Raw genomic sequence first — 20,421 nt, forward strand, 5'->3', positions numbered from 1 at the left:
CTGCTGACGTCTCCTTTAAAAAACACAGGTAAATCAAAGCAAAGTGCCCTCACAGAGGTTTTAAAATCTGTGCCTAGGAGCCCCTGTTAATACGTATGCAAGTTAGAACAACTTGAGAGACTGTTCGCATTCTTGTCATCTTTCCTGCTTTAGGAAACTTATTTGTGACATCTGTTTAGTCAGTAATCAGACAAGTATACCCTAATTCTAAAAGTCAATTTAAATCTATTTCCCAAAAAGGATCAGATTGCCATGAATCCCTGAAAACAGTTGGCTTAATTCAGATTGTGAATGCTTTCAGGTGAATGCGGACTTTGAAGTGTTCACCTTTATCATCAAAATTGCAAGCCCAGACAGCACTCACTTGCCACATCTTTACTGAAAACTCCCACCTCCACAGAAAGTAGCGGGTCCCAACTCCCCCAGAGTCACAGCACGGTCTGGTGTTCTGGTCCAAGACCACTGCTTGTGAGCAGCGCGCCCCCTGCTGGTCAGTCGGAACACCGCATTCCCCTTTCAGGCCCGAAGATTCTTGGAACTATTATTACTCTCTCTTTTCGGGGGAGTATATGTATTTATATAGTATTAATTTATATAATAAGCATATACAAGAAATAACTAGTCTGTATGTCTTTATCTCTATGTGTATTTAGAAAGAAATCACTGAAGTGCTAGGATGTAACGGAGAGTCTGGCAGGGGGCTGGGTGGGGCTGCTGGGCTGCACTCTCTGCACCAAGTTCCCAACTTCCCGGGCCACGCTCTCAAATTCAGTATGGAAGAATATTCTTGATGATGGCAATAACAGTGGTGATTTCTGTTCTTAGTGCAATGGGTGGTACCAAGCACCACTTGGATCGCCACTTAGACCTTATATAGCCCTGCCCCACGGGACCTTGACTGCTTTGCAGAGAGGAAGGAAAGTAAATAAATCATGTCTATTAGCATATTTTAAGATTGATGGGGAAATGGGACAACATAAATATTAAGATTATTAATAGGACATATATACACTACCAAACGTAAAATAGATAGCTAGTGGGAAGCAGCCGCATAGCACAGGGAGATCAGCTCAGTGCTTTGTGACCACCTAGAGGGGTGGGATAGGGAGGGTGGGAGGGAGATGCAAGAGGGAGGAGATATGGGGATATAAGTATACGTATAGCTGATTCACTTTGTTATACAGCAGCAACTAACACACCATTGTAAAGCAATTATACTCCAATAAAGATGTTAAAAAAGATTATTAATAGGTATCATTTAATGGGAATTTTAAAGTTCTTTGTATTCAGCTATTATCACACATTGACAAATGGGAAAAATCTGCCCTTGAGCGAGGAAGATAAGCTAAGTTGTATTCTGGATGATGGAGATCGCTAGTTCATAGCTTGCTCAGGTCCGTAATGACTAAAATTATCAATGTAGAAAGGATTTTGAATGTGGAAGCATCACCAGTGCACAGAGGAAGCCAGAGCAGAGAACAAGCTTGTCCTTTGTGTAAAGTGTAGATATTCTGGTACAAAGCTGACTATTATTCTTTGCTAAAGCTGGCACAGAAATCCCTTCATTCAGCAAATATGTGTTGAATGCCTGTGATGTGCCAGGCACTGTTCTAGGTACTAGGGATATGTAAACAAAAGAGATGATAAACAAACAACAAACGAAAAAATCCCTGCCTTGTAGTGCTTATAAGTTAGCAGAACAGTGGTTCTTAGCCTGTGGCGTGTGTTAGTACCACTTGGAGGCCTTGTTCAAACACAAATTGCTGTAGATCTCCCAACCCCCCGCCCCCCGAGCTCGCCAACAGTCTCCTCCCAGTTTCTGGATCAGTAGGTCTTGACATGTTCCTGGGTGATGCCCAAGCAGCTGGTCTGTGGACTACCCTGTGAGAAGTAGCAGAACATCTGCATACACTGCAGTCAACGCAGATACAAGGAATTGTGTGTGTGTGCTCTAGCACACGTTGTCTTGAATGTGTACGTCGAATCTCTGCAGCCTGATGTAATCCTGTGGGGCGTGTGTGTGCTGGAATGAGGACGGATGAGAAAAGAATCACCTTGTTTAGTGCACGCTGTGATTTGTCAGGCTTCACACCAGGCGTAATGCATGCATGGTTCATTAAATCCTTTTGAATTGACGACATCATATTACAGATGAGGAAAGCATGGCTTGGAGAGGTTACATAATTCACTTAATGATGATCACAGTTCATGTATCAGTGAGGGTTCTCCAGAGAGACAGAACCAGTAGGATATATATGTATGTATAAAATATGTGGATTTACTTTAAGGAATTGGCTCCTGGGATCATGGGAACTAGCAAGTTCAAAATCTGTCGGGCAGGCTGGAGACACAGGTGGAGTGTCTGTGTCACAGTCATGAGGCTGAATTCCTTCTCATCTGGGAAATCTCAGCCTTTGCTCTTAAGGCCTTCAAGTGATTGGATGAGGCCCACCTACAGTACAGGTCATCTCCTTTACTTAAAGTCGGCTAACTGATGGTAGATGTTGACCACATCTACAGAATACCATCCCAGCAGCACGGAGACTAGTGTTTGACAAAAAAACCGTGCAACATAGCTTAACCAAGCTGACACAACAAAATCAACCATTGCAGCTAGTCACGGCTGAGACTCATTTTCAACACCAGATCAGTTTGACTTCGAAACCGTTCTGCCTGACCATGGATTCCTCATAGGATAGGGATGATCAGATAAGACATGTACACTTAGTTCTTGCTGAAAAAAATTAAAGGTAAACTTGGAAAGCAACAGCAATAAATTAAAATGGCTGACCCTTCATGCATGTGTTTGGCAACGGCTTCATTTGATAAGAGGTGATCAGGGAGAGCAGATGAATTATTTTCCCCACAAGTGGTCTACAAGCCCTCCTGTCCTGCGGATGGCAATATATAAATACATATATCCCCCCCCCCATTTAAAATCAATCAGTGAATAAAGGATTCATTGAAGGCAGGTCCCAGCTCTTAGGTTTTCAAGTCTGTACTTCACTCAGAAATGCTGCGCCTGTCTTGATTCTCCTGCCCCTGCTGTCAGTTGAAAGCAGTGAACACTCCTTTTTCCCCAGGTCACCTCACTTCTGGCCACCGTTTCTTGAAAAAGCTATGATTTCCCCTAAGGATTTAGCGCCATCTGGTGGCTGAGAGGAGCTCTGCGGGTATTTACCCTCTTCCTGCTCGAGGAGGAAATGCAGGGAATCTCCAGGGCATGTCTTCTTCGGGCGGAGATGAAACAGTCTGTGGTGTGTGTGCGTCTGCGGTGAGTGGGTATCTGTGGTGTGTATGGTGAGTGTGTATGTGAAGTGTGTGTGTTTGGTGTGTGATGTACGTATGTGTTGTGTGTGTGGTGAGTGTTTATGTGGGGTGGGGTGTGTATGTGGCATGGGTGTGTGGTCTGTGTGTGTTGAGTATATACATGCAGATATACCACATATGTGTGTGTATGCGATATATGTGTGTTGAATATATTGTGTGGTGTGTGTGTGTGTGTGGGGGGGTATATGTGTGTGGTAACAAGTTTCTGTAAAAATACTTTCCACGTGATGGCGTTGTTCCAACAGCTGCTCCTGAGTCTGGGGCGCAGGGTCTGGACAAGTGGGTTCAGGTGAGGGCTGTGCATTCAGGCCTCCTCTAGCGAGCCGGCCAGGGCTCCTAAACCCGCGTGGATCCAGAGGGCTCGGGGCAGCTCCACGTGAGCTCCCCACGCAGGGAGGCAGCCGAGGCGGGGACTCTGGCCTGGTGTCTGCGAGGAAGGCTGAGCTCCGGCTGGGACCAGGGAGATCGTGTCCTTCAGTGTGGACACCAGGCTGGGTGGAACTCCTGGGGCTGGGGAGGCGTCTAGAAACCCCCGAGGGAGAGAGGCTGAAGCCCCAGGCAGTGCTGCGGGCAGCCCAGTTTTGCTCTCTCTCCACTGATGGCCCCGGAGGAGAAGAGAACAACTGCTGGAGGACAGGAGGGGCTGTCGGAGAGACGGAGCCCTGGGCCTGCGTGGTAAGAGTTTGATGTGTGAATGAGTGAGTGTGTGTGTGAGTGTGAGAGTATGTGTGAGTGTGTATGTGAGTGTGAGTGTCTGAGTTTGTGTGTGTGACTGAGTGTGTATGTGAGTGTGACTGTGTGTGAATGTATTTGTGAGTGTGTGTATGTGAGTGTGTATGTGAGTGTGAGTGTCCACACGCTGAAGTGTGCTTCCGTTTGTTTTTCAATGTTGTCTTTCATTTTCTCTCTCTCTAGTGCCTGACATTTTTAGCATTCAGCCTTAAAAATACCCAAACCTCAAAGCTGTACCATTCTGTAGTACTTTACAAGGCATAAGATCCTTCACATACATTCTCTTTCCATTGTTTGTAGACCTTGCTGGCCCCCTGTGGCAGGTGAGGAAAACCGCTGTAAGAATTTGAGAAACTTGCCTGGAAGTGGAGGAGATCATAGCCTGTCCTGAGCAGCAGCCCAGGGCCATTTCTGCTCCCCCGGGGCCAACAGACCAAATGCTTGGGGAAGGCGCTACAGAAGCTCTGCACCTATTCTCCTCCTTTCTATTGAATGACAGGCGGACGACGCGCCTGCATTTCCTGGGCTCCAGCACCGTCATTACGTGTCTGCACGTCTGCCACCCTACACATCCAGAGTCAAGAATTTGAGAAAAGTGCATCGATAAAGCTGCATTACTTAAACCAACAGGCGATTCAGGAGCTACACTCCCAAATAACTGTGGACCTAGACCTCTGGGGATAATAAATTCCCCCCGTCTCCCGATTCTGGGGCTGCACTTGTGTGAACAGCAGTAAGTGGCCAGGAGGTAAGTCTGCAGTGAGTCAGCCAGGCACACGCAAGAATCCAGTCCTCCTGGGCCATCACTGTTTTGCTCTCCTTCTCCAGGGGAGGCACATCCCTCAGCCTCTGGTTGTAGAACCGGGGAGGTTGAGGGAGGGGTCCTGGGTGAGGCAGTTGGAGATGATTGATCGGTGTCTCTATCAGCCAAGGCATCCCTCTGAGGTGGTCCACGCATCTATTCCTTTACCCGCCGAGCACCTCTGCTGAGGTGTCCAGAGTGAACTTGTCGTCTCTCCCCGGACACCTTGCTTCTGTCCTTGTGTTTCCTTTCCCAGTGAACGGCACGGTGACCCACCCAAGTTCACCCAAGGTGGAAATTCGAGCATTGACATTAACTCATTACTGCTCTCATCCTGTCCTCTAATTCACTGCCAAGGTCTGGATCCCACCTCAGACCCACCACCTCTCTGTATCCCCGCTGCCCTTGTCAGCACCCTGATGAGTCTCTCTAGTCTTGACTCTGCGGGTGGATCCTTGGCTGCACCGCAGCCCTGCCCCACCTTGGGTACTGGTTTCCCCAGCTGCTGGCAATTTTGGCTGCATCTCTGCTGAGATGCTATACAGGACTTTCCCCAAGTCAAAGCACTGCCTCATTTCAGCCACAGTTCCTTGTGGAGGTGGGGACAACGCACACCCAAGGACCAGCTGATGTATGGATGGACGGGTGCTAAAGATCAGCCTCCGCCCCGCACTCGGGGTGAGACAACTCTCAAGAGCCGCCCCGCCTCTAGCTCCCCTCACCTCCCGCTGTAACGGCATCACTTCAGCTTCTCCTTCCGCTCTGTCCTGCTTCCCTGCCTTCCTAAGCTGTCATTCCTGAGAGCACGCCCACAGACGCCTCCCGTCTGCCAGACTCAGAGGCGGTTTCCCTGGGAACGTGACCTATGACAGACAGCTGGTGCCAGGAGTGGTCCTAGGACGCAGACCATACGATGGGGCAGGGGACAGAGCTGAACACTTGCCAGCTGGCTGCTAGAGAAGAGGCCATTCCCTGGGGGACACGAGCCCTGGAAGCTTTGAGCGGTGTCCGAGCTGCGGAGGGCTGTGCCCTGGGTTGGCTCCAGTGCAAGCAGTCCTGTCTCTGGGGCCATACAAATAGGCAGACCCCATGGTATTCAAGGTGCATGTGGTGAGAAAAGATGTCGCATGGAGTTTATTGCAAGCCAGTAAGAGAATCACAATGGCAATGTCCAGAGTTCTGAGCGGCACTGTTTGGAAAAAGCTCCCAAGCCCCATGGAGCTGGAGTGTCAGCAGCAATCCTTCATGAGAGGAAGGTGGCGCATCCAGGATGAGGACAAAGAAGACAAGGAGATCTTCATAAAAGGCATGTGGATAGAATTGTGAGAGTGGGCATGAACTATACAACATATTAATGCCCACAAGACAGCATCTGCCACAGAAAGGGGCCTTCAACTTGCAAGCAGAATGATCCAGCCAGTTGACATGAGCCAGCCACACCAGTGCTGGTCAATGGGCTCCTGAATGGAGCAATCACGGTGGCAAGATGGCAGCTCTGCTTGGATCCTGTAGCTTAGGCTTTCACTTGCCAAGTCTGAGGTAGCTGCTGCCTCTGCCAATGTCCAACGTGCCAGCAACATTAGGTCCCTAGTATGGCACATCCTTCAAGAAGAACGATCTGCCTGCTGATGTCAAGTTGATTATATTTTTACCGGGAGAGGGAAAAATTCCATCTTGACGGGAACTGACTCCTATTCTAGGTATGGGTTTGCCTTTCTTGACAACAGAGCCTCAGACAGAACCACCATCTGAAGGCTTATGGGATCTTGTATAACATCACACTGGACTAAAGAAACCCACTTTCTAGCAAAGGGCGTGTCACAGAGGGCACATGACCATAGTGCACACTGGTCCTGTCACATATCATATCACCCAGAAGCTGCTGAACTGAACTAGTGATCGGCCTGCCTTTCAAGATGCAGCTAGAGCTCCTACATCTCCAGCAGTAAGTGGAGATGAGGTGCTATTCTTTTATTTTTTGAAATTTTATTATTATTATTTTTTAACATTATTGGACTATAATTGCTTTACAATGGTGTCTTACTTTCTGCTGTATAACAAAGTGAATCAGCTATATGTATACATAGATCCCCATATCTTCTCCCTCTTGCATCTCCCTCCCACCCTGAGGTGCTATTCTTCAAGATGAGATTTACACTCTAAATAAAAAACCACAGTACGATACCGTGTCTCCAATAGGTAGAATACAATGGCTGAGGAATCAGGCGGGTGGGAGTAGGAATGTAAGCCCCACTTATTATTACTCTCAGTGACCCACCTGGGAATCTGTGCTCTACCTGGGCAACTTGGAGCCTTACAGATACGATACAGAGGCTCTGGTTTCCACAGGGAAAACGCTTCTACCAAGGAACACACCAAGAATTCTATTAAACTTCAAGCTACAGCTGCCATTTGGTCACCTTATGTGTTTACCCAGAGACTGGCAGGCAAGAGGAGTCACCTTTCTGGCAGGGATAAGTGACCATTAGGAAAAGGTAGGGCTGCAGCTGTGGAACGGAGGGAGGAGGAACACGGTTGGCACCCAGGTGACTCACTGTGGCACCCTTGGTGCTCTCCTGCCCAATCTGGATAGCAAATGGTCACGCTCAGTAGTCACGGCTTTAGAAAGGCAGGTAACCAGGGGTTTGGACCCATCAGGGATAACCTAGAGGTGCTTGGCTGAGGGTGAGGGCGAAACAGTCACAACCCGCAGACCAACTGCAGTGGTGTGAGCTGTAGTTCACCCCGCTTACTTCCCTCTTGTAAACCTCCGTGGTCTCTTCCTCATTCTCTCAGCAGTGCAAGGGGTGGACTGTAGTGAGTGCTGTGAAACTGGCCAGAGCAACTATTTCCCCGGCCGCTGGGTATGTTGGCAACAGACAGCTCTCTGCTAAGTCTCTATCCAGAAACTGCCCTCAGCTGAAGCAAGCGGCTTCTTCCCCTCCTGGGTCGGGGGAGCTCACAGCCAAAGACTGGTCTCTGTGAGGGGGTGTAAACTCCTGCCCTCCTGCCCACCCTGATGCAGAGCAAATCTGAAGGACCATCAGCCCCAGAGCTCCTTACAGGACTGGCTGAGGCCCCTGCTGCAGCTGTACCGCAGCTCACCCCCTCCCTTTGCCTTCACCCTGCACAGTGCTAGTCCCCAAAGTGCCCTCCCGTACCTGCACTCAAACCTCAAGGGTCTCAGAGTATGCTTCCTAAAAACACGACCTATTACGATTCCCTCCTGTTTCTCCTATTACAGCTGGTGATCTTTCAAAAACATCAATCTGATGATGTCAATCTCATTAAAATCCTTTAATGCCTTCTCACTGCCCTTAGCTCTAACCTCCGTAACCTGACTCATAAGACTTCATTTGCTGACCGCTGCCTACTATGGCCACTGCCACCAACACTTATACAACAGTCACACCGAGCTTCTCTCGTTTCTCTGAGCATGCCATCCTCTTTCATCTCTAGAACTCAGCATATCTTGTCCCTCTGCCTAAAGCGCTCTTCGTACCATCCTTGCCTGGATAGTTCATTTTTTAGGCACTAGATTTCATTTCTTCCTGTGAACAGTCCTTTAAATCTCTTAGAAGCCTGGATGTCATAGCTTCCTGAACATCCCCTTTTGTGGCTGTTGGCACGTAAACATTTTAATTACTTGTTAAGATGTTTTTCTATGTCACTAGATTATAAACCTCATGAGATCAGAGGCTGGTCTATGTTTAATGTTGTATCCAAAATACCGAGCACTGTGCATGGTGCATAGTAGGTACTTTATAAATGTTTACTGAATCTCTCTATTTTCCTTCTTTTAATTGATTATAAGAAATTCAGACTTAGCAGAAATAAGGTTCAAAGTCATGGAACACAGAGTCTGCAGACACAATGCCACCTATGGATAGATGTTTAAATTTTTTTTTAAGTTAGTTCTTGACCTTTAAAAATAAGGACATTTAGGCTTCCCTGGTGGCGCAGTGGTTGAGAGTCCGCCTGCCGATGCAGGGGACACGGGTTCGTGCCCAGGTCCGGGAAGATCCCACATGCCATGAAGCGGCTAGGCCTGTGAGCCATGGCCGCTGAGCCTGCGCGTCTGGAGCCTGTGCTCCGCAACGGGAGAGGCCACAACAGTGAGAGGCCCGCGTAACGCAAAAAAAAAAAAAAAAAAAAAAAAAAAAGGACATTTAACATAAACACATGGATTTCAAGCTACTCAAACCTTAAAAAATCAGTTGGGGAGATCTGGTGACATGGGTCTCTCATCTCTGCCTGGTAACAATTGACCTGAGTGACACAGCCGTGTGGCACTGACAAGGTATGCACACCCTGGCCTGGCACTGACTCCATCACGGTCCCTGTATAACTGTTCTTGCAGGCTGGTGTTTTGATGTGCTTTTCTGCTGTTGTTCTGTTTGTTGAAATAGGAAAGTTAGATGAAAAGTGTACTGTATCTTTATACTCAAAACACTGAGAGGCCTGTGAGTTTAATCCAGCCTACTTGGCTTGTTTATATTACTAGTCTGGTGCCTGTTAGCATTTAAGTTTGCCACCCTGGGACAGCCAGCATTAACCTGCATATCTCCCTTTTTCAAAATGCAGAGTGACACCAGTAAGCACTATTGATCTGGTGATGATCAACTCTATGACTCCTGGCAGGTCACTCTCCCTCCTCCTACCTTGCCTGTCATCTAAGTCTATTGCAAAAAGTTGTAATGAGGCTCAAAATGTGATGGTGTATTTGAAAGTGCTCTGTAACCAAGTACTACACAAGGGTAAATTATTATTATCTTTCCCTGGGCAAAATGGTGGTTTTATTCTTCTAATTTAGGAGGCCGAAGGAGGGAACAGTGGTTTATTGTGGGAATCTTATTTTCTCTTATGAATCAAAAGATTACTGACACAGGGACTTCCCTGGTGGTGCAGTGGTTAAGAATCCGCCTGCCAATGCAGGGGACACGGGTTCGACCCTTGGTCCGGGAAGATCCCACATGCCGCGGAACAACTAAGCCCGCGAGCCACAAACTACTGAGCCCACGTGCCATAACTACTGAAGCCTGTTCGCCTAGACTAGAGCCCATGCTCTGCAACAAGAGAAGCCACGGCAATGAAGAGGAGCCCCCGCTAAGCCCTGGGGGGATAGCCATGGTGAGTGCTTGTGCATCTGTTAAGAATTGCTTCTTTGTTTGCTATAGTCTTACGGGTCTCATGGACACAAGCCCTGTTGGTTTTCAGAGCTAGCTGTTTTGGGAGCCAGGCCCCCTGGTGGGAATCTTAACAGCTGCGGCCCTAGATGTGAGGTCCAAACCCTTTGCACCTCTAGGAGAAGTTGAGTTGGGGTTCCTGTTTCAAGGTGGCTATTTTCTCCTTTGTCTGGTGTATAGGAGTCACTCAGCTAATCTCTGGATCCCTGTGACTGTATAGCGTATAGCCGTACAGGCATACCTCATTTTATTGTGCTTCCCTTTGTTGCACTTCACAGATATTGTGCTTTTTACAGGTTGAAGGTTTGTGGCAACTGTGCCTCAAGCAAGTCTGTCAGCGCCACTTTCCCAATAGCATTTGCTCACTTCGTGTCTTTGTGTCACATTTTGGTAATTCTCACAATATTTCCAACTTTTCCATCATTAGTGTGTTTGTCACGGTGATCTGTGATCAGTGACTTTGATGTTACTATTGTAACTTTTCTGAGGCCCCATGAACTGCGCCCATATAAGACTTCCAACTTAAGCGATACATGTTGTGTGTGCTCTGACTGCTCCATAGACCGGGCATTCCCCTGTGTCTCTCCCCCTCTCCTTGGGCCTCCTTATTCCCTGAGACACAACAATATTGAAATGAGGCCAATTAATAACCCTACAGTGTCCCCTAAGTGTTCAAATGAAAGGAAGTGTTGTAAGTCTCTCGCTTTAAATCAAAAGCTAGAAGTGATTAAGCTTAGTGAGGAAGGCATGTCCAAGACCTAGACAGGCCGAAAGCCAGGCATCTTGCACCAAACATTTAGTCAAGCTGTGAACGCAAATGAAAAGTTTTTGAAGGAAATTTAAAGTGCTACTCCAGTGGACACATGAATGATAAGAAAGTGAAATAGCCTTATTGCTGATATGAAGAAAGTTTGAGTGGTCTGGATAGAAGATCAAATCAGCCACAACATTCCCTTAAACCAAAGCCTAATCCAGAGAAAGGCCCTGACTCTCTTCAATTCTGTGAAGGCTGAGAGAGGTGAGGAAGCTGCCGAAGAAATGTCTGAAGCTGGCAGAGGTTGGCTCATGAGGTTTAAGGAAAGATGCCATCTCCATAACATCAAAGTACAAGGTGAAGCAGCAAGTGCTGATGGAAAAGCTGCAGCAAGTTATCGAGAAGATCCAGCTGAGATAATTCATGCTACACTAAACAAGAGATGAAATAGTCTTATCTTGGAAGAAGATGCGATCTAGGACTTTCATAGTTAGAAGTCAAAGCCTGTCTTCAAAGTGTCAAAGGACAGGCTGACTTTCTTGTTAGGGGCGAATGCACCTGGTGACTTTAAGTTGAATCTAATGCTCATTTACCGTTCCCCAAATCCTGGGACCCTTAAGAATTATGCTCAGTGTACTCTGCCTGTGCTCTATAAACAGAACGACAAAGCCCAGATGACAGCACATCTGTTTACAACGTAGTTTACTGAATATTTTAAGCCCATAGTTGAGACCTACTGCTCAGGAAAACAGGTTCCTTTCAAGATATTACTGCTCACTGACAATGCACCTGGTCCCCCAAGAGCTCTGATGAAGAAGTACAACGAGATTCATGTTGTTTTCATGCCTGCTGACACAACATCCATCTTGCAGTCCATGGATCATGGAGTCATTTTGACTCTCAAGTCTTATTATTTAAGAAATACATTTCATAAGGCTATACCTGCCATAGACAGTGATTCCTCTGATGGATCTCGGCAAAGCAAACTGAAGACCTCTGGAAAGGATTCACCATTTTAGATGCTATGAAGAACATTCATGATTCATTGGAAGAGGTCAAAATACCAACATTAACAGGAGCTTGATTCCAGCACTCATGGGTGACTTGGAGGGGTTCAAGACTTCAGTGAAGAAAATAACTGCAGATATGGTGTAAACAGCAAGAGGACTAGAATTAGAAGTGGAGCCTGAAGATGTGACTGAATTGCTTCAATCTCATGATAACACTTTATGGATAAGAACTTGCTTCTTATGGATGAGCAAATAAAGTTGTTTCTTTTCTTTTTTTTGGCCGTGCGGCTTGCAGGGTCTTTGTTCCCTGGCTGGCAGTGAAAGCGCTGAGTCCTAACCACTGGACCACCAGGGAATTCCCATAAAGTTGTTTCTTTCTTTTTTTTTTTTTTTGCATTACGCGGGCCTCCCACTGTTGTGGCCTCTCCTGTGGCCTCTCCCGTTGCAGAGCACAGGCTCCGGACGCGCAGGCTCAGCGTCCATGGCTCACGGGCCCAGCCGCTCCGCGGCACGTGGGATCTTCCCGGACCGGGGCACGAACCCGTGTCCCCTGCATCGGCAGGCGGACTCTCAACCACTGTGCCTCCAGGGAGGCCCTAAGGTTGTTTCTTGAGGTGGAATTTACTCCTGGTGAAGAAGCTGTGGAGATGGTTGCAGTGACAACAAAGGATTTAGATTATCACCTAAACTGATTTGATAAAGCAGCGGCAGGATTTGAGAAGACTGAGTCCAATTTTGAAAGCAGTTCTGCTGTGGGTAAAATGCTACAGAGAACTTGTTCATGAAAGAAAGAGTCAATCGATGTGGCAGCCTTCACGGCTGTGTCATTTTAAGAAATTACCACGGCCACCCCAGCCTTCAACAATCACCACCCTGATCAGTCAGCAGCCATCCACACGGAGGCAAGATCCTCCACCAGCAAAAACATTATGACTCACTGAAGCCTCAGATAATGGCTAGCATGTTTTAGAAATGAAGTATTTTTAAATTAAGGTACGTATTTTTTGGATATAATGCTATTGCCCACTTCAGAGAATACAATAGAGTGTATACCTAACTTTTACATGCACTGGGAAACCAAAAACTTCGTGTGACTCACTTTATTGTGACATTTGCTTTGTTGTGGTAGTCTGGAACTGAACCTGCAATATCTCTGAGGTGTGCCTGCACATTTTGTGTGTCCGTGGGAGGAGGGGCGCTCAGGGGCCTCCCATGTCACCATCTTTTTTTTTTTTTTTTTTGCGGTACGTGGGCCTCTCACTGCTGTGGCCTCTCCCGTTGCGGAGCACAGACTCCGGACGCGCAGGCTCAGCGGCCGTGGCTCACGGGCCCAGCCGCTCCGGGTCATGTGGGATCTTCCCGGACCGGGGCACGAACCCGTGTCTGCTGCATCGGCAGGCAGACTCTCAACCACTGCGCCACCAGGGAAGCCCCCATGTCACCATCTTGATCTACTCCTCCCCTCCCATTCCTGTAGCGTGCTTTCCCAGCCTCACGGTGAGGACAGATATATGGCGAGGAAAGAGGGAGATGTCATTCATTCACTAACGTTTAATGAGTGCCCCTACGTGCTAGGCACTGGGGGTTATAAAGACAAAACAGGTACAAACCTTGCACTAAGAAAGTTCAGAATTTTAGTGAAGATACAGGGAAACAACATTTCCATGTGAAGAATGTACAGCAGAGGTATGTGGCATAGTCTGAGAGCTTGGAGGAAGTAGTGGGGTGGGCAGGCGGCCTCATGGAGGACTTGTCTTACGATCTGGGTCTTGGAGGTCGAACAGGAACCAGGCAGGCAGGGGTGGCACACTCCCGTTAGACACTGCGGATTTATTCATCAGAGAGAGCAGTCACTGTTCCCAAACTACTCTGATCAGGTGCAGCCAATGAAAATAATCTCCTTTGTGGCTCTGGACACCATGAAAACTCTGGAGGTCTCTGTTGCCTTCTTGTTGAATAGGAGGAGTAATGTCAACTACTTAGAAGCTCAGGGAGAATGAATCAATTTATGTGGTTTACAAGAGCAAGTGTTTACTTATTAGAAAGGCTCCAGGGGGAATACGTGCAGGAGAACGACCCGGCTCGAGCAAGAAGAAGCAAATGGGGCTGGACTCTCATTAGCCCGTGACGGATTGATCTTCTGTCACAGATTCCCCAAACCCCCAGCAGTTTCAACTGCAAGCTTGTTCAATATTTTAAAACCAATTTAAAACCAATTGTTGAGTTTGCTTTAAAAAAAATGTTGCATTAATCAAAAAATGCATTAAGATTAGGGTCAAGCAGCTTAACTTATGGGAAAATCCTGATTGGGCCCTGGGAGACATGGGCTTGCCTGGCTGGATAATGTCAGAAACCGCTCAGCTTTAGAGCGAGAACAGTGGAGAGTAGCCACAGACGGCTAAAAGGAAAAACCTTACAAATGAATTGAATTGAAAGGAAATTTGAAGAAGGCTAATGCGGGCATTTTGTTGTATTAGCAAAATTCAGACACAAGGATGCACATGAAGCCTTCCGTTCCAGGAAGGGAGGTTGTGATTAGATTTTTATTGTCAGTGTGTGGAGTGCCATCCTTTCAAAGATTTCAGTTAAGTGGGACTGCAGAGGTCATCCATTTGGAGATCACTGCCGTTTGGGAGAAATGTAGGGAACAGAAAATAAACTGGCTCTATAACAAAATAAAAACCCTTCATTCTCTTGCCAAATGGAATTGGCTCTTTCAGTTTGATGAAACAGCTTGTTGGGTTCATCCTTCTCTGCGTCCAAGAGTAGCTCTTGTTGAAATGAGGAAACCGGAGACGTGGTAAACCAATCCATAGAGGATATACTGGTTATCCTGTGTTCTTTTCTCTCCTCTGCTCTGTGTGTGGAAGGCTGAATCCGATGGGCTGTGTCCCTTGGGTCCCTTATGGCTGGCTTTCAGTTGGGTGTGGCCAATGGGAGACGTCTGTAAGAGACCAGAGGGTGAGCGGGAGACGTCAAGGTGTTGGTCCTCACTCCCCTCCAGCTTTGGGTCTACTTCTGGCAACGCTGGACTTTCCACGATTACACCTCCTGTCAGAGCTCCTCCGTGGTTCCAGCTCTTGAGGTTGGTCCCCGTGTTACGCCATTTCCTCCTCTTGTCCCTTCAGGCCTGGCGCAGTCATGGTTCCCCCCATGCTGGACTCCAAGGCCCTCCACATCGATTTGGTTCTTGTGACCCTTCCCCACCACTGTAGGTCATCCACGACCCCTCAGTTACAGTCTCTTCTGAGGAGGACCCTGAATGGATCAGAGACTTAGGAAAAAATGGCAGCGAAACCCCCAAATACTAGTTGCCTTCTGTTCTCAGGCAATAGTGAACCAGCAGACTTTTCCAGCTTGGTGGGTCCATTCGCTTTGTTTTCAAATAAGAGAACTATGAGGCTGGTCCAGTTATCCGAGCTCTAGGCCAGAAGGAGGCTCATTTCAGAGAGGTCTTGTTGCAGGGCCGTCTCTTCCTGAATTCTCCCTTGGATAACCCTGTCTTGAATTAAAGATTCCTCCTCTGAATTCCTATCATATTGTTTGCGCAAGCCTTGTGGCATCTAATAAAGTAACATAAGCTCCACGAGAGCAGGGACTGAACCCCCAGAGCCTAGAAAAAAGCCTAACCCACTACAGGTGTTTAATACTACTGAATGAATGAAATAATGTCTTTTTCTTTATAGATGCCACTGTGGAAAGGGAATGTTGCCTGCCATTCCAGCAAACAACAAATGTTGCCTGAAATCAAGCCACTGGCCACTGCAGCTGCCCACACAGTAGACCTTGAGGGGAATGCAGGATGCAGAAAATCAGGAAACGTTCTGTGCTCTGGATACTGGCCCTAGGTAGTTAAGATGCATATCGAAGGAATAATTTCAGAGCCCAGACTCTTGTAGCTTCCCATACATAGAAAAGCACTAAAATCATTAACTTGAGAGGTCTGCTTTGTTTGATTAGCAGTAGTCTTTTGATGTTTGACTACATGTGTTTTTTTTGTTGTTGTTGTTTGTTTTTTTTCAGCACAAACTCCTATATATCCTGGCTCCTCCGTTACCTCTTCAGAGCCCAGAGGCTGTCTCCCGGCTAGAGTCCTCAGTAAGGCCCTCAAATAAACTTAACTCACAACTTTTAGGTTGTGTGTTTTTCTTCAGTCGACACCACCATCACTTAACAAACATCCATTAAATGTCTGTGCACCAGATACTGTCTTGAGCCTGGGGATGTACGGGTGGACAGAACACAGGGTAGCTGAGGAGAATCTCGCCTCCGTACCTTTGTCCATTCAGGGCCCTCTGCTGGAATGTTCCCTGTCGTCCCTATCCCACTGTTCTCCTGACAAACTCTGACCCACCCTCCATGACTTTCCTAGGGAAACACGGTACAAAGCTCTATTCACTAAACTTAGTTTTAGCATATTATGATCAGTATCTATTTTCCTGTAAGTCTCCCCTGTGGCTCCCCTATAAGCCTCTGAAGATAAATGTACTTATCTACATTTCTTCAGAGAGTCTAGCAGGATCTCCGGCCAGTAGAAATGCTCAGTTTAACACCTGCTGATTGATGGTGTGTGCAGACACAGGCCCCTTGATACTGGTCATCTGTACTGAAGGCCAGCTCTAACTTTCTTTCTCCCATATTTCTGAGTTTCTTTTCTTTTTTAAATTTGGGCTGCCTTAATCATTAACACCAAGGTTGGTTAGTGCCTCCTGAAAGAAGAATGAAGGGGATTACTGAGTGGGTCAGCGCTGGGCAGCTTTAGGGTAAGCAACGCTCTCCTTCACCTCACTGCGACTGTGTTCAAGTAAACAGATGTTAGGGTACCCCTTCTTGGAAGACCTAGTCCAGGTCTGTTGTCATATGAACATATGCGTGTAAACTGCTGGATCACACCCATCTCCCACAGTAGCAGCCTTTGTTCTGGTCTAACCCTTCTGGCCCTGAGGCAAGGGGGCGGGTCCCAGGGTCATTATTATTCCTGACATCAGGACCCAGTGAGCTTGCATTTGAGTGCCCAGAGCTAAAATAAGTCAACAGGAAGAGCGTGTGCCATAGAAATGCAGTCCAAAGAAGATATACAGATTGCCAACAAACACATGAAAGAATGCTCAACATATTAATCATTAGAGAAATGTAAATCAAAAGTACAATGAGATATCATCTCACACCAGTCAGAATGGCCATCATCAAAAAATCTACAAACAATAAATGCTGGAGAGAGTGTGGAGAAAAGGGAACCCTCTTGCACTGCTGGTGGGAATGTAAATTGATACAGCCACTATGGAGAACAGTATGGAGGTTCCTTAAAAAACTAAAAGTAGAACTACCATATAACCCAGCAATCCCACTACTGGGCATATACCCTGAGAAAACCATAATTCAAAAAGAGTCATGTACCAAATTGTTCATTGCAGCTCTATTTACAATAGCCAGGAGATGGAAGCAACCTAAGTGTCCATCATCGGATGAATGGATAAAGAAGATGTGGCACATATATACAATGGAATATTACTCAGCCATAAAAAGAAACGAAATTGAGCTATTTGTAGTGAGGAGGATGGACACAGAGTCTGTCATACAGAGTGAAGTAAGTCAGAAAGAGAAAGACAAATACCTATGCTAACACATATATATGGAATCTAAAAAAAAAAAAAGGTTCTGAAGAACTTAGGGGTAAGACGGGAATAAAGACACAGACCTACTAGAGAATGGACTTGAGGATATGGAGAGGGGGAAGGGTAAGCTGTGACAAAGTGAGAGAGTGACATGGACATATATACACTACCAAACGTAAAATAGATAGCTAGTAGGAAGCAGCCGCACAGCACAGGGAGATCAGCTCGGTGCTTTGTGACCACCTAGAGGGTGGGATAGGGAGATGGGAGGGAGGGAGACGCAAGAGGGAGGAGATATGGGATCAATAAAATGACTAAAGGATTTATCTGGATAGATTTGGTGTTTATACCCTTGTTAACATCTCTATCAGGAGAAAAATAATGAGCAAATTCATCAACTGTGTTGAAGTTTTTACTCCTTTCCCCTAAGGTTTGGTTGATCATAATTAATAAATAGAAGAAAATATGTGCAATTTTGCATTTCCCTAAGCCTGATTTAGCACTTCAGAGAGTAAGGCTCAGTAAACATGTTCTTTACCTAATCAAGACTGAAATACAGTTTAGCATAGTCCATGATATTGTAAGCAGCTCTTTGCAGGAAACCACCCTTAGCAGGAAACCCCTTTTCCTGTCAATTCAGCAAAGCTACATTGTAACTAACTTTTACACCAGGTGCCCCGGGCTCTGCTCATCTCTGGCCCAAGCACACCTATCAAATCTTTTGATCACACAATACCTTGCCTAACCTGTTGGTTCTTTCCATGGATCAAAGAAGCAGAAATGAAGCATAAGTAACCGATGACCCGATCTCTTCCCTAGCTTCCCTTTCAGTAATCTCTTGAACAAACTCTGTGAACAGACTGTGTGAACAAGATAGCATCCAAAGAAAGATCACAAGAAGTCAACAAGCCTGCATGCAGTGGGGGGGGGGGATGGTGACGACTCTAACCCCCCATCTCAATGATTAGCTGAGATTACTTCCCTTTTTCCCTTTAAAAACTTTCATGGCCAAGCAGACTCTTCAGAGATGGTTTTTTGGGGACACTGAGTCTACCATCTCCCCAGACTGCTGGCTTTCTGATTAAAAGCTATTTTCCTTTCTACCAACAACTGCCTCTTGGGTATTGATTTTCCAGCGGTGAGCAGCCAGACCTGAGTTCGGTAACAATATTGCTAAAAAGACAATGATATCCTTGCATCACATAATACTGCAACACTTCTACCACTTCGTTCATGGAGAGATTTTCACCAAAGATTTTAAACAAAGGCACTTTTGAGAAAAAATAATGTGAGGCTAGTATTGATTTCCCTGATTGAGAGGTTGTTGAATGGTTTTCTCTCTTTTCTAAAGACTCCTCTGATCATGCTAAGATACCTTATCCCTAATCCACTTACCTCTGGGGTAAAACTCTCATGGAAGTACCAACACACCACACATGGCCACTGGGAAGTCTACAGCTCGCCCGGAGGAAGGAAGTGGTTGTGGAGGGACCGATGGCCGGGAGGCCAGAGCCCCATCACCATGGCTGTAGGCTACTAAGCTGGCTCTGATTTTTTCAGATTGGAACCTTCCATGGTCTCCGGGAAACAGCTCTCATCCCCATAGCCTGAGCCCTGCTTTGAGGAAGGAAGAGGGCACTGTACCTGAGTAACTGCTCCTGAGGCTTCAAACAGGGCACTGCATTCACCTTCATGGTACGGTTCCTTACAATCCCGGCAAAAGACGAGCTGCAGGAGAACAAATGCAGGTTAGAGAGGGGCTTGCTGGTTGCATTTGGTCACAACATGTTTTTCTTTTCCAAGCTCATTCTACTCCTGCCTCTGAGTTGGGTGATCGTTTGTGTGCCAAATTACTTTTTTTTTTTTTTTTTGCGGTACACGGGCCTCTCACTGTTGTGGCCTCTCCCGTTGAGGAGCACAGGCTCCAGACGCGCAGGCTCAGCGGCCATGGCTCACGGGCCTAGCCGCTCCGCGGCATGTGGGATCCTCCCAGACCAGGGCACGAACCCGTGTCACCTGCATCAGCAGGTGGACTCAACCACTGCGCCACCAGGGAAGCCCCCAAATTACTTTTTGCAGAGAGAAATAAAGTCATATTTTGATGGAACTGTTCACTCTTTACTAAAGAATGTTCTGAGCACTGCAGCAGGGTTTCAAAAATGAACGCGTCACATTTCCTCTCTTCAAGAAGTTTCTAGCCTAGCAGAAGAGACAGTAACGCAAAGAAATACCTGTAGTAAAGAGTTATTAGTGTTAGAGTGTGAGGAAAACAAATTCATTCAAGAATTTCACATCTAATATTTGTTTACGTACAGAGAAAATTTATATATCCATGTTAATGGACTCATTTTTGTACTGAAAAAGTCTACTGTTGAAAGAAGAAATGGGCTGTTGTGGGTTGAATTTTGTGCCCTACGGATTCATATGTGGAAACCTTAACCCCCCGTACCTCAGAATGTGACTGCATGTGGAGACAAGGCCTTTAAAGAGGTAAGTGAGGTAAAATGAGGTCATTAGGGTGGGCCTAATGCAATACGACTGGCATCCTTATAGGAGGGGATTAGGACACAGACACACAGGGGCTGAGAGACGACCACGTGCCGACAGGGGAGAAGGTGACCGACTGCAAGCCAAGGAGAGAGGCCTCAGAAGAAACAAACCCTGCTTCCCCCTTGTTCTCGGACTCTCAGACTCCACGACTGTGAGAAAGTAAGTTCCTGTTGTTTAAGCCCCTGGCAGCCCCAGGAAGCTAATGCACGGGCTGAAGCGAAGCTTCTCACCCAGTGACCATGCTCCTTCCAGTATTCACAGCTCCTTTCGGGTTGGAAGGGACCCAGGAGCCAATGGTCCTCCACCCTTCATCTGACAGAGAAGGAAGCTGGAGAAGTGAATGCTGGAAAAGGAAGTTATCCTACGACTGCCTGGAATCACCAGGCCCCTTTGGAACGCACTTCCCAACCCCCAGCCCTGCTCTGGAGGTGCTGTGGTGGCT

The 20,421-nt window shown here is 46.8% G+C and overlaps 1 protein-coding gene across 3 annotated transcripts in view; it reads right to left on the minus strand.

Annotated features, from left to right (window-relative positions):
- The window catches only part of PRKN (parkin RBR E3 ubiquitin protein ligase), a 1,303,276-nt gene that overhangs the window by 14,919 nt on the left and 1,267,936 nt on the right, over positions 1–20,421 (minus strand). For 2 of the 3 annotated variants that reach the window (XM_081250470.1, XM_081250469.1), the window contains exon 10: positions 19,074–19,157. The exons of the other annotated variant lie outside the window; for it this stretch is intronic. In XM_081250470.1, the coding sequence (XP_081106596.1) occupies positions 19,074–19,157 (84 nt within the window). The remainder of the gene's footprint in view (positions 1–19,073; positions 19,158–20,421) is intronic. 3 annotated transcript variants of the gene reach the window in all.

This window comes from Mesoplodon bidens (genome assembly GCF_964165515.1).
Source record: "Mesoplodon bidens genome assembly, chromosome: 12".
NCBI lineage: Eukaryota > Metazoa > Chordata > Mammalia > Artiodactyla > Ziphiidae > Mesoplodon > Mesoplodon bidens.